The sequence below is a fragment of the Galeopterus variegatus genome, unplaced genomic scaffold (assembly GCF_000696425.1).
Source record: "Galeopterus variegatus unplaced genomic scaffold, G_variegatus-3.0.2 Scaffold336, whole genome shotgun sequence".
Lineage (NCBI taxonomy): Eukaryota > Metazoa > Chordata > Mammalia > Dermoptera > Cynocephalidae > Galeopterus > Galeopterus variegatus.
This window is the reverse complement of record NW_007726447.1, coordinates 60,342-72,661: the sequence shown is the minus strand read 5'-3', so window position 1 is coordinate 72,661 and position 12,320 is coordinate 60,342. Positions and strand designations below refer to the sequence as shown.

The 12,320-nt window shown below is 53.5% G+C and overlaps 1 protein-coding gene across 2 annotated transcripts; it reads left to right on the top strand.

Annotated features, from left to right (window-relative positions):
• The first annotated feature begins 1,066 nt into the window (after nucleotides 1-1,066).
• Nucleotides 1,067-7,462, top strand: ENO2 (enolase 2 (gamma, neuronal)). Of its 2 annotated transcripts, XM_008567663.1 has the most exons (11): nucleotides 1,067-1,162; nucleotides 1,641-1,736; nucleotides 1,892-1,950; nucleotides 2,235-2,304; nucleotides 3,483-3,616; nucleotides 3,834-4,056; nucleotides 5,077-5,274; nucleotides 6,054-6,255; nucleotides 6,500-6,608; nucleotides 6,741-6,799; nucleotides 7,109-7,462. In XM_008567663.1, the coding sequence occupies exons 1-11, from the start codon at nucleotides 1,078-1,080 to the stop codon at nucleotides 7,176-7,178; spliced, it is 1,305 nt and encodes a 434-aa protein (XP_008565885.1). In that variant the 5' UTR covers nucleotides 1,067-1,077; the 3' UTR covers nucleotides 7,179-7,462. The 2 variants fall into 2 exon arrangements, with proteins under 2 accessions (XP_008565885.1, XP_008565886.1); XM_008567664.1 differs by lacking the exon at nucleotides 5,077-5,274.
• Nucleotides 7,463-12,320: the final 4,858 nt, after the last annotated feature.

Below are 12,320 nucleotides of genomic sequence, written 5' to 3'. Positions count from 1 at the left end.
TGCAGCCGCCGCCGCCGCCGCTCCCGCTCTCTCTGTGCCGCCGCTGCCGCTGCCGCCGCCGCCACCGCCACCGGCTGTCTGCAGTCCCGAGGTGAAGTCCCGGCCGGTCCCGGCGCCCCTCCAGCCCCCGCCCCTGGCCTTCGCGCATCTCCCGCCCGTGGCGCCCGCCCCCTCATTTAGGTGCCGGCCCTCTCGGCACCTGCCTCTCCAACGCCGCCCTTGCCCACCCCGTCTGAGCCTGAGTCTCCGGGCTGTGCATTTTACCCTGGCGCGTGCCTTTTGCTCTGCATCTGGGGAAACGTCCTCTCTCGCCCACACCTCCTCCAGGCTCCCCTGTCTCCCACTGCTTCCCCACGTCGCCCTCTCCTTTTACAGTCCCTTCTCCAGCTGCAGCTGCGCGGGGAAGGATGGAGGACGGGGATTGTCTGGGGGGAGCGGAGAGGACGAGCCCAGCCTTAACTCTCCGCACCCTCCCTGCTGCACCCCTGGGCTGGAGGGCTTCCCCAGGACCCTCTTCCCAGGCCTCTCTACTGTCTCTCTTTCGGGAAGAGGGGGACCGATGTTTGGGAGAGACATTGGGATCTTGGGGGCAGAGTCCCGGCAGGCCGGGGTGTTAACCTGGCGAGGGGTGGGTGCTGTGGAGGAGAGGACCCGGCTGTGCAGACAACCCATCCTCCCCCTGGCTTCAGGAGGAATGCCAGCCTGGCAGCGATTCCGCTCCGTAGAGATCTGGGGGAACCCCGCCGGCGGCTAAGCCGCTGAGGGGCGAGGGAACCACTGCAGGGCCCCTCCTCTACGCTTTGCGGTCTTGTCCCGTCTCCTCAGTGATCGTGCCCCGCCCCCCACTGCAGTGACCTCCCCTTCCTCACTGCATTGACCTTCTCCACTCCCCTTAGGGGGAGGAAGGAATCCCTTCTACAGCCGCTGACTGCAGCCAGCTCCTCCCCACCCCCACCCACTGCGGTAACCTCTTTCCCATTCCTCCCAGCCTCTGCCCCTCCCTTGATCTCAGGCTCCACCCCTCCAAGCCTCCTATCTCTCTTTCTTTTCCTTCCACCCAAGGAGATCCCAGCCAGCATGTCCATACAGAAGATCTGGGCTCGGGAGATCCTGGACTCCCGTGGGAATCCTACAGTAGAAGTGGATCTCTATACCGCCAGAGGTAATGGGTGGGGTCTGGGCCATCTCACAGTCCCCACTTCAACCCATGCTGGGCTTGGCCCGGTTGGGAGGCCTTCTGTGACACTCAGTAGGAATGGGATGCTGGGATCTTGAGGTTGGATCCTCCTTCTGTAGGGGAGCCAGGATAGGCAGGTCTTAATTCTAGTGTGGTGTGTGAGACATGCCTGCCTCTGCATGTCTGCTGTGCACTTGTGTGTGTGTGTGCACGCACATAAAGGTGTGCCGCCTGGCATAGCTTCGTGTCTGTGAGCTCCCACTTGTATACGTGGGGCCTCAGATGGGTGGGTGCGGAGACCACTGCTTGTGCACCTGGCTCAGTCTGTGTGTGCGTGTGTGTGTGTGTGCATCATGCATGTGCATGGTATTAGGGAGCAGTGTGGGGAGAGGGCTGGATGTAGCAGGCAGGGACTTGCGGCTGTAGTGTCCTGCTCCCTCCCTCATTCCATATCCTCTCCCAGGTCTCTTCCGGGCTGCAGTGCCCAGTGGAGCCTCTACTGGCATCTATGAGGCCCTGGAACTGAGAGATGGGGACAAACAGCGTTACTTAGGCAAAGGTGAGGCCCTTTCTTTCCAGGCTCTCCCACCCCTCAGCCTTATAAGCTACCTCACACCAGTCCCCAGCCCTCTTCTAGCATGCCTTCCCCCTCCTCCCATTTTCCCTCTGGCCCCTCCTAACGAGATCCACTACAGCCTGCCTTTCTCTCCCCAGGTGTCCTGAAGGCAGTGGACCACATCAACACCACCATTGCACCAGCCCTCATCAGCTCAGTGAGGCCCACTCTTTGCTGGGGATGGCAGGACCAGAATCCTGGGAGGAATCCTGGATCAGGGGAGGAAGAAAGGGAGGGAGAAAGGCTCACCTTTTAGAAACCATGGTTACAAGGGGAAGGGTGGGGAAAAGACTCCTTATTGTCCCCTAATCCAGGCAGGCTGCTGTCACAGGGACCTGGTTGGACCCTGACCATACGTGAGTCTGTGTGTGAATGGGGGGGTCCTCTGCCTTAGGGCCCAGCCCCCATCCTGGCCCTGGGTGATGGGGGTTCTGCCCACAGGGTCTCTCTGTGGTGGAGCAAGAGAAACTGGACAACCTGATGCTGGAGTTGGATGGAACTGAGAACAAATGTAAGCAGGGGCTGGGAGAAAGTGGGTAGGCGTTGGACACGGAAAAAAGACAAAAGACAAAAAAAAAAAAAAAAATCAAATTCTTAAGGCCGGCCCCGTGGCTCACTCGGTGGAGTGCGGTGCTGATAACACCAAGGCCACGGGTTCGGATCCTATATAGGGATGGCCGGTTTGCTCACTAGCTGAGCGTGGGGCTGACAACACCAGGCCAAGGGTTGAGATCCCCTTACCGGTCATCTTTAAAAAAAAAAAAAAAAGAAAGTGGGTAGGCGTTGGACACGGAAAAAAGACAAAAGAAAAAAAAAAAAAAAAATCAAATTCTTAAGGCCGGCCCCGTGGCTCACTCGGTGGAGTGCGGAGCTGATAACACCAAGGCCACGGGTTCGGACTCTATATAGGGATGGCCGGTTTGCTCACTAGCTGAGCGTGGGGCTGACAACACCAGGCCAAGGGTTGAGATCCCCTTACCGGTCATCTTTAAAAAAAAAAAAAAAAGAAAGTGGGTAGGCGTTGGACACGGAAAAAAGACAAAAGAAAAAAAAAAAAAAAAATCAAATTCTTAAGGCCGGCCCCGTGGCTCACTCGGTGGAGTGCGGAGCTGATAACACCAAGGCCACGGGTTCGGACTCTATATAGGGATGGCCGGTTTGCTCACTAGCTGAGCGTGGGGCTGACAACACCAGGCCAAGGGTTGAGATCCCCTTACCGGTCATCTTTAAAAAAAAAAAAAAAAAAGAAAGTGGGTAGGCGTGAGGGTGGGGACTGTGGAGCAGACAGAGAACTGAAGGGGCCAGTGCTGTGGGGCTTCCTCAGGAGGACAGAAGTCCTCCTCCCAAAGCCAGAGCAAGAGAAGAAGAGTTTAACTGCAGTGGGAGGAGTGACATTAGACAGAAGGAAGAACTTCTTTGTAGCATAAGGAGGAGGGGGTTGGCATGAGATAGTCTATGGTCCTGGGGCTGTTTAGACAGGGATATGGCTCACCGCACTTTCCAGTCACCTCTTCCCCACTTCCTCTGCCTTCCCTGCTATTTGCAGGAAAGGACAGCTGTGATTTTGCTGGGGTGGGGAAGAAGGAGGGGGTCTTCTTTACTGGCTCCCTTTGGGGAGTGTAGGTGGAGGCAGGGGCTAGAAGAAGAAAGGGACATTTTTGCTCAGTGCCTTCCTCTGTAATCTCCCAGCCAAATTTGGGGCCAATGCCATCCTGGGTGTGTCCCTGGCCGTGTGTAAGGCAGGAGCGGCTGAGCAGGAATTGCCTCTATATCGCCACATTGCTCAGCTGGCTGGGAACTCAGACCTCATCCTACCTGTGCCGGTGAGCACTGTGCCTCTCCCTGGGTGGGCGGAGGAGGGAGCATGAAGCCTTGTGAGGAGTGATGGGAGGAAAGTGGATTGGGTAGCTAAAGAGAAAGGATGGGGACATGAGACTCGGAGTCTGGGGAGCAGGGGGAAGTTTGGGATCTTGGGTTAACACTCCCATGAGCGGGGAGGACAGGGCTCTTTGACCCTTCTGTTTTTCCGTGGCTCCCCAGGCCTTCAATGTGATCAATGGTGGCTCTCATGCTGGGAACAAGCTGGCCATGCAGGAGTTCATGATCCTCCCTGTGGGCGCTGAGAGCTTTCGGGACGCCATGCGACTTGGGGCAGAGGTGTACCACACACTCAAGGGGGTAATCAAGGACAAGTATGGCAAGGATGCCACCAATGTAGGGGATGAAGGTGGCTTTGCCCCCAATATCCTGGAGAACAGTGAAGGTGAGGCCAGGAGCCCTGCTCACAGCTCTAAGTCTCACTCTATCCTGGGACATCAGAAAGGGCTGCACACTTCACCAAGTCCTGGGGAATATAGGTGGAGGGTCCTTGAACTCCTGCAAACTCCAGGAGGTACCAGTCCTTGGAGTGGGTTCCAGAGGGCGTGCCAAATTCACATGGGGACCTAGGAGGACAGTCTTTTACCTGCCCGGCCAGGTCTGTTAGGATCTGTAAGTTCTCGCTGGAGCCCCTGGGAATACTGGGGAATGATCCAGGCGACCAGTGGGATTCATCTCATCCTTTGTCTCAGTTTGATGCGATATACCACACTCCAGGGAATCCACTCCAAATCGATCCCATCTCCACCTCAACCTCTTAGGCCTCCAGAATCCCCAGTCTTTCTGTGCCCTGGTAGAAACTGTATAGTAGATGGAAACAAAATAGCTAGTGGTTAAGAGTTAAGGTTCTGGGGCCGGCCTGTGGCTCACTCGGGAGAGTGCGGTGCTAATAACACCAAGGCCAAGGGTTCGCATCCCACATAGGGATGGCCGGTTAGCTCACTGGGTGAGCGTGGTGCTGACAACACCAAGTCAAGGGTTAAGATCCCCTTACCGGTCATCTTTAAAAAAAAAAAAAAAAGCGTTATGGTTCTGGGGCCAAATTGCCTGGATTTATTTGAATCTTGATTTGAAGAACTCCTGGCTGGTGATCTTTCTTAACTTCTCTGTGCTTCATTTTCCTTATTTGTAAAATGGGAATAATAACAGTATTTACCTCATAGCATCATTGTGAGGATTAAGTGAGATCGTATATGTAAAGTGCTTAGATGACATGATCCCAATAAAAAACATTCCTCTGTCTTCCTAGAAGGTGGCCTCCTCCCAGACCTGGGGCTAACCCCACCATCGACCTTAGCCACACTTCCCCTAGCAGCATCCCTCCGCTTCTGCTCTGAATTTTTCTTTCTCTCTCCCCTCCTTGCCCACCTCCCCTGCTTATAATCTCACTGTTTTCCATCCCCAGCCTTGGAGCTGGTGAAGGAAGCCATTGACAAGGCTGGCTACACAGAAAAGATTGTCATTGGCATGGATGTCGCTGCCTCAGAGTTTTATCGTGATGGCAAATATGATTTGGACTTCAAGTCTCCAGCTGACCCTTCCCGATATATTACTGGGGACCAGCTGGGGGCCCTCTACCAGGACTTTGTCAGGGACTATCCTGGTGAGAGCAAGGGGTGTGGGAGAGAGGGCAGGGGGTAGAGCAGGTGGCAGGCAGGGACGTGTTGGGACAACTTTGGACCTTACGTTGTACTGACTCAGGTGTCAGGTGGAGGTGTCCTAAGAGGAACCTGAAAACAGGGATGGGGTCAAGGAGTCTCCTGTAGACTGGATTTCTATGTAATGTAAATGTGCAGGTAGCTGTTATGAATCTGTTCCGTCTGCTTCCTGTTTAAAGTCAAGGGCTCTGGAAGGAACCAGATGATGGTGAGAGGGTGACTGGACCTAGCCGGGAACTGGCATATTTAGTATCTTTGATTGATGAAATTGTGGATGCTAAAGGGAGCTGGGACTAATGTGTGAATAGAAAAGAAGGCTGAGGAGAAACTGAATTGCCCTCTCCAAATCTTCCAAGGGCTTTTACCCCAGGTGGAGGCAGTTGGTTTCCATTTTCCTGAGACACGGCAAGAGAAAATAGACATAAATTTGCAGAATGAGGGATTTAGATTATATTGAGGAAGGGCTCCCAGGCAGTGAGAATAGGAAAATGCAAAGCTAGGTTGGGAGGACAGTTCTGAACCCTTGTATTGGAAAATTTTATGGAATAAGGATCAGGATAAGAATCAGTGAAGGTGGGCTTATTTGGGAGGTGGGTTTAGGTGGAGCAAGGTTGAACAGGCTTAGTTAGCCAGGGGACTTGTACATTTCAGAGTGAAAGGGGGTGCTCCCGCCTAATGCAGAGACCCAGAGAGGATCAACAGCCCTTCACTGCTTCCTCTGCAGTGGTCTCCATTGAGGACCCTTTTGACCAGGATGATTGGACTGCTTGGTCCAAGTTCACAGCCAATGTAGGGATCCAGATTGTGGGTGATGATCTGACAGTGACCAATCCGAAGCGTATTGAGCAAGCAGTAGAAGAGAAGGCCTGCAACTGCCTGCTGCTCAAGGTCAACCAGATCGGCTCGGTCACTGAAGCCATCCAAGCGTGAGTGACTTCTGGACCCTGGGAATGCTCTCCTACTTGGCCCCGTTTCTATAGGATCTCTCTTGCAAGCCCAGAGATGCTGAAGAGAGGAGGGAAGCTGGAGTCAGTTTCACAATTCTTTCTGCTCTGCTCCCCTCCCACACAGCTTCCCTCCAGATGTTTCTTGCTATAGACCAAGGTTGGGGCTGGGAAGAGACTGCCTAGTGTGAGGGGCTGGGGGATCAGTGCTGGTGTATGGATGCAGGTGCAAGCTGGCCCAGGAGAATGGCTGGGGGGTCATGGTGAGTCATCGCTCAGGAGAAACTGAGGACACGTTCATCGCTGACCTGGTGGTTGGACTGTGCACAGGCCAGGTGAGTGGAGACAACCTGGTGAGTCAAGGGAGATCTTTGTGGCATTGTTACGTGAGTTTCAAAAGAGTAGAAGTTTCTTTTCAGGGCGGGGAGGGGCAGCCACTGAGTTGTACGTATTTCGGAATGTTTCAGATCAAGACTGGTGCCCCTTGCCGTTCTGAGCGTCTGGCTAAGTACAACCAGCTCATGAGGTGAGGGTACCTGGGGAATGGGAGCCCCTGGCCCAGAGGATTAAAAGCCCTGTTTGCCCACCATTCCATCTCTAGTGCCCAGGGCCTGGATAAGAATAGATGTCCACAAAATATTTGTTTTTGCTTGATGAGTTTACTGATGGCTTGATCCCTGAGGTCACATGGGAAAGCCAGGGAATGTTCACTCTTGGAGCAGGACACAAAAGAACAGGTGGTGTGAGGGTGGTTGGAGGCTGGGGGGACTCCTGGAGAGAGAAGCTGGATCTTCCTGCTTCTCTGACCATTTCCCTTCTGGCTCATTTCTCTCAGAATTGAAGAAGAGCTGGGGGATGAAGCTCGCTTCGCTGGACACAATTTCCGCAATCCCAGTGTGCTGTGATCCCTCTGCTTGCCTGGAGACTTGGAACCTCTGCCCCATCCTCCTGGAACCTCTTTCTTGCTGTCCTGATCTGTGATAGTTCACCCCTTGGGCTACCCTGAGCCCCAGGGTGCCCCAAACTTCCCTGATTACCCTGCTCTGGCTGCTCCTTGGCTTACCCAGCTCCTTGCTATCTCTGAGCCCTTCCTCTCTGGATCCCACTCTTTGAGGTTCCACACTCTCCACTTCTCTTTCCTTTTTATTCTCTCTTGCTTCAAAAACTGGAAATGAGACTGAGGAAGAATGATCAGTCTTTATTCTCTCTTGCTTCAAAAACTGGAAATGAGACTGAGGAAGAATGATCAGTCTTTATTCTCTCTTGCTTCAAAAACTGGAAATGAGACTGAGGAAGAATGGGAGCATCAGGGTTGGTGTGTGAGGGGGTTATGTGTCACATGTGCTTTGCTCTTGTTCCACATGTCTTCCATATTGCATACAGGCCATGAACTGTGCATAGTGCTGAAGTGTAGGGGAGTGCTGGGTGTGTTGCCATACCTGGCAAGACTTTACTGTATTTATTTATTTATTTGTTTGTTTGTTCGTTTGTTTATTCATTCATCCTGTTAATTAATCATTTCCCCGTAATTCTAGGGCCTAAAACTGACCTAATTTGAGGGGATTATATGCATTTCATGTGGCCGTAGATCCCAGGATGACCTTGCTTGTAGCAAGTCTTGCTACAATAGGAAGAATAACAGAAAAGGGCCTTGACGTCAGTTCTTTCGTGTGTGCTACCTGAAGCCTGGGTCTGTCCAGAGTGGAAGCTGTGTGCCTGGGGGACTCTTCCCATAAATCTCTCCCCAGCCCTTAGGTTCCCTGTTCTTCCTCCAGCTGCACCAGAGCAATGGCTCACTCCCGCGCCATGTTCCACAATTGCCACCACCTCTGTGGCATTGAAATGAGCACCACCATTAAAGTCTGAATCACAGTGCATTATCGTGTCTGAGGAGTCTTACTCTAGTTCACATGAGGGCATAGAAGATAGAGTACCTGGGAGTTGGCAAAACTAGACAGCAGAGCTGGGGAGGGCACAAAAAGAGGAAGATGAACTGAACAAATATGGCCAAGATGATGGCACACCAACCCAACCCTGGCTGGGTGGAGTCCACATTGCCCCTGCCTTCTCAAGCCTGGCCCCACTGCCCAGGTGAATAAGGGGTTCCTAACCTGGGGTTGTGGAGTCCCTAAAACTATCAAAAAGTGTGTGTGTATGTGCATTTTGGGGGGAAAGGGGTCTAAACTGTTTTCAGATTCCCAGAGTCTTTTTTGGGGGGTGACTTAACCCTTGACTTGGTGTTGTCAGCACCATGCTCTCCCAAGTGAGATAACCAGCCACCGCTATATGGGGATCCAAACCCGTGGCCTTGGTGTTATTAGCACCACACTCTCCCAAGTGAACCATGGGGCTGGGCCGGCCCAGGCTGGCCCTAAATTCCCAGAGTCTTTGACCAAAGAAAGGTTGAAGCTGTGGACCAGAGCAGCTCCCGTACTGGACTTCTAACAAAATCCTGGTTGGTTCTGGAATGGAACAGGACTTCATGGCCATCACCCCCTGCAAGATGGGAATCCAGGGAGGAAAGAATGTTACTAGAGGGTATAGAGGAAGGCCAGGGGAAACAGTCCTCCAGTAAACAAGACTCAGAACCTGAAGTGCTCAATAGGTCCCCTGGCTCTGTCAGACTCTGAGTAGGGTGCCAGTATGTGGCTAGAGACCCCCTATAACTCTTCAGCTCTTGTGGAGATTCAACCGTCCTCACAGTGACTTGGATACAAGGGCTCATCCCAGTGGGTGGGTCTGCACATGGGAAGCTATGGCCACTAGAGGGAGACAAGGTGCTGCAGGACACCACACTGGACACCAACCTGGAGGTGGGGTGGAAGGAATTTCACCGTTGTACCCTCTGTGGGCCTCCCGTTCTGCTTCTACTCTCCAACTTTTGATACTGGGCTCCCTCTGCCATCCTGCCCAGCTCCAGGGCTAAGAGGATTCCAGCTCTGTATGGGCAGGGCCCATTTCTCTGCCTTCCTTTCTAGGTCCCTGATATCTCAGCCATTTTCAGTTCAAAGAGCTTCTTGCCCCTCTCCTTCTCTGTGCCTCTTAATTTCACTGTGGGCATCTCGTCTTTCCTTTCTCTCCCGTCTCCTGGTGCCCTTTCTGTCTCCCTTGTGGCTCACCATACTTTTTTTGTGCCTCTCATTTTTTCTCTGGATACATGAAACCCACCTTTCCTCATTACTTCCAGACTGACCAGGAGCAGTTTGAGTCACATTTCCTAACCCCTCTCCTTCATTTCCTCCCTCCTCACTGGGTTGCTTTCTCTAACAGCCATTCCTCTCTGCCACCCCAAGCCCAGGTAATGGGTTGGATTGGGTTACAGCTAGCTCTGCCTGGGCCTCCCAGGCCCCTCTCTCCACCTTTCCTTTGTGCCATTGCCTGGAGATCAGTGGTTATGGGGGCTGGGGCCAGACAGGGAGCTGGGGTGAAGGGTTGTGAGGGGTGAGTGGGGATGTGCCGATCCCTGCAGCTGAAGCGTGTGAGAGCCTGGCCCTCAGGTAGTGGAGGAATTGGAGGGGTAGCCCTGGCTTCTCTTCTGACTCTCCCCATCCCCGTCCCTACCGATGTCTACATTTTTTTTTTTTTTTTTTTTTTTTTTAAAGATGACCGGTAAGGGGATCTTAACCCTTGACTTGGTGTTGTCAGCACCACGCTCAGCCAGTGAGCGAACCGGCCATCCCTATGTGGGATCCGAACCCGGGGCCTTGGTGTTATCAGCACCGCACTCTCCCGAGTGAGCCCTGGGCCGGCCCTACATTTTTTTTTTTTTTAAAGATGACCGGTAAGGGGATCTTAACCCTTGACTTGGTGTTGTCAGCACCACGCTCAGCCAGTGAGCGAACCGGCCATCCCTATGTGGGATCCGAACCCGGGGCCTTGGTGTTATCAGCACCGCACTCTCCCGAGTGAGCCCTGGGCCGGCCCTACATTTTTTTTTTTTTTAAAGATGACCGGTAAGGGGATCTTAACCCTTGACTTGGTGTTGTCAGCACCACGCTCAGCCAGTGAGCGAACCGGCCATCCCTATGTGGGATCCGAACCCGGGGCCTTGGTGTTATCAGCACCGCACTCTCCCGAGTGAGCCATGGGCCGGCCCTACATTTTTTTTTTTTTAGGCTCTCATCAGTCACCATTCTAGCCCGTTCCTTAGTGTTTAAAAAAAGAAGGAGAAGAGCTCAGCCTGGAAGGGATTTGGAAAGGTCCTGGGCCACAGTCCAGTGGGAAGATTGAACTGAGAAGCGCAGAGAACATAAGTGCAATGGGAAGAGGGTGTGAGGGGAAGGAGGAGTTTTGGAATAAATAGAGGGCTGGGAGGAGCAGTGGCTATCCAAGAGCACTGAGGAAAGGAGTCAGGGAGCATAGACAGAGAAGGGGCTGGCCTGGTCTCTGGGAGGTCCTTGAGTGGCAAGGAAGTGGGCATTGGGTGGTAAAGTGAGTGCCAACCAATTCAAGGGACTTTAGTGATTCATTCCTAAGCCAAGGAATGGTTCTTGCTCCTGTCCCCTGTTCCCCACTGCTCTGTAAATAGTTTAGAGCTTTTGAGAACTCCTAGAACTTGGCTGAATCTGGTCCAAGGAATTGTGAGACAAAATCTGAGTTGCTACAGAGCCCACCTCCTTCCTTCCCAGAAGGCAGGTGGGATCCTGCCAGCTTGGGGCCCACCCTTGACCTCCAGCTGGACTGGCCCCAAAAGTACCCTACCCCCACACCAAATCTGAAGAGCTACTGAAGGCTCCCAATCCAGACTCCAGCTCCAGCTTTTCCTGTTTCCCAGCCTGCCTCCCTTTCTCTGGCCTTCCCAATTTCAGCTGCCAAAAATCACCCTGTGTCCTTTGTCCTGGGAGATGTTTCTGCTTGGTGTGGGGCCAGGGGAGGAGCCCAGAAGAAGGCACTGGCAGTGGCCTGGTGGGGGTGCTTGCTTCATGGCTGCAGACTGGGACTGGTTGGGGCTGCCTGGAGAGCCGTGGAAGGCAAAGGAAGGGTCAGGAAGAGCCTGTGGGCTGTGGTGGGATCTTCTCCACATTAGAACGATTGGGGTTGGGGAAACAGGGCAGCACATCTGGGTCCACACTGAGCCTAATCCCCACCCACCCCCTTCTCTGTGGCCCAACGCACCATCAGCGATGACTTCAAACAGATAAGAGAAGGAAAATGGAGAAGCCACTAGATGGAGGGCCTGAGGATGGTGTCCCACGCCTATAAATTATATCCCTTACCTACCCTGGGACTTGCATCCCCCCGTTTCTATCGTGCCCACATCAACCACTCTCCCTTCTCATCTCCATTCTCTTTCCCCATCAATGACCTTCCCTCCTCCATATTGCCACCAAAGGCCTTATTTACCTTCCAATCTTCTTTAACCCCCCTCTCCCCCATATACCAAAGGAAACTCCCCTCAGGTCTACAAGAAGCCCCCCCCCCCAAAGATCCAGTCATCCCGTGTCGTCCACCCTCCTTTCCTACCCAGAACCCCAGTCTCCCCTTAGAATATGCATCTGGCCCGACTCCCTCATCCCTTACTTCTTAAGGTTCCTCAAGCTTTCCCTTCTCTCTTCTCTGCACTTGTCTTTCTCCAGTTTTGCATCATCCCCAGATTCTTGTATTCCCTACTCTTTCACCAGTGCCAATCACCCCCAGACTCTCTACTCTCTTCCAGAAACCCCGTCTTCCTATATGTCTCCACCTTTTTAATTTTTCCCCTCCTTACGTCCCCAAACTTTCATCACATTCTCTCTGATAATAGCTGCCCAAATCCCACCCGCTTCATCTCTGACACTACTGACCTCTCGCCCCAAGCTGCTTTCCCCTCTCCTTGCCACACACCTCACGGACCCCAAAGCCCCCGTGCAGCTCCATCTTTCCCATCGGACCCCATTATCCCAATCTCCACCCAAGATCCCCCAAGCCCCTCCCACCTCACCTCCGCCACAGACCCAGTCGCCCCCAAACTTCTCCAGCCTCCCCCACGTGTGCCCTCGCAACCCGCGGCCCCTCCTACCTAGCCCTCTCCGGCGCCAGACCCGCGGGCCCCCGCATCCGCCGCGGCG

Excerpts from the sequence above, each read along its gene's own strand:
- ENO2 (XM_008567663.1), top strand. The coding sequence starts at position 1,078 with ATGTCCATACAGAAGATCTGGGCTCGGGAGATCCTGGACTCCCGTGGG. Across the intron at positions 6,256-6,499 it reads GTCACTGAAGCCATCCAAGC|GTGCAAGCTGGCCCAGGAGA; the intron begins GTGAGTGACTTC and ends GTATGGATGCAG. Across the intron at positions 6,800-7,108 it reads AAGTACAACCAGCTCATGAG|AATTGAAGAAGAGCTGGGGG; the intron begins GTGAGGGTACCT and ends CATTTCTCTCAG.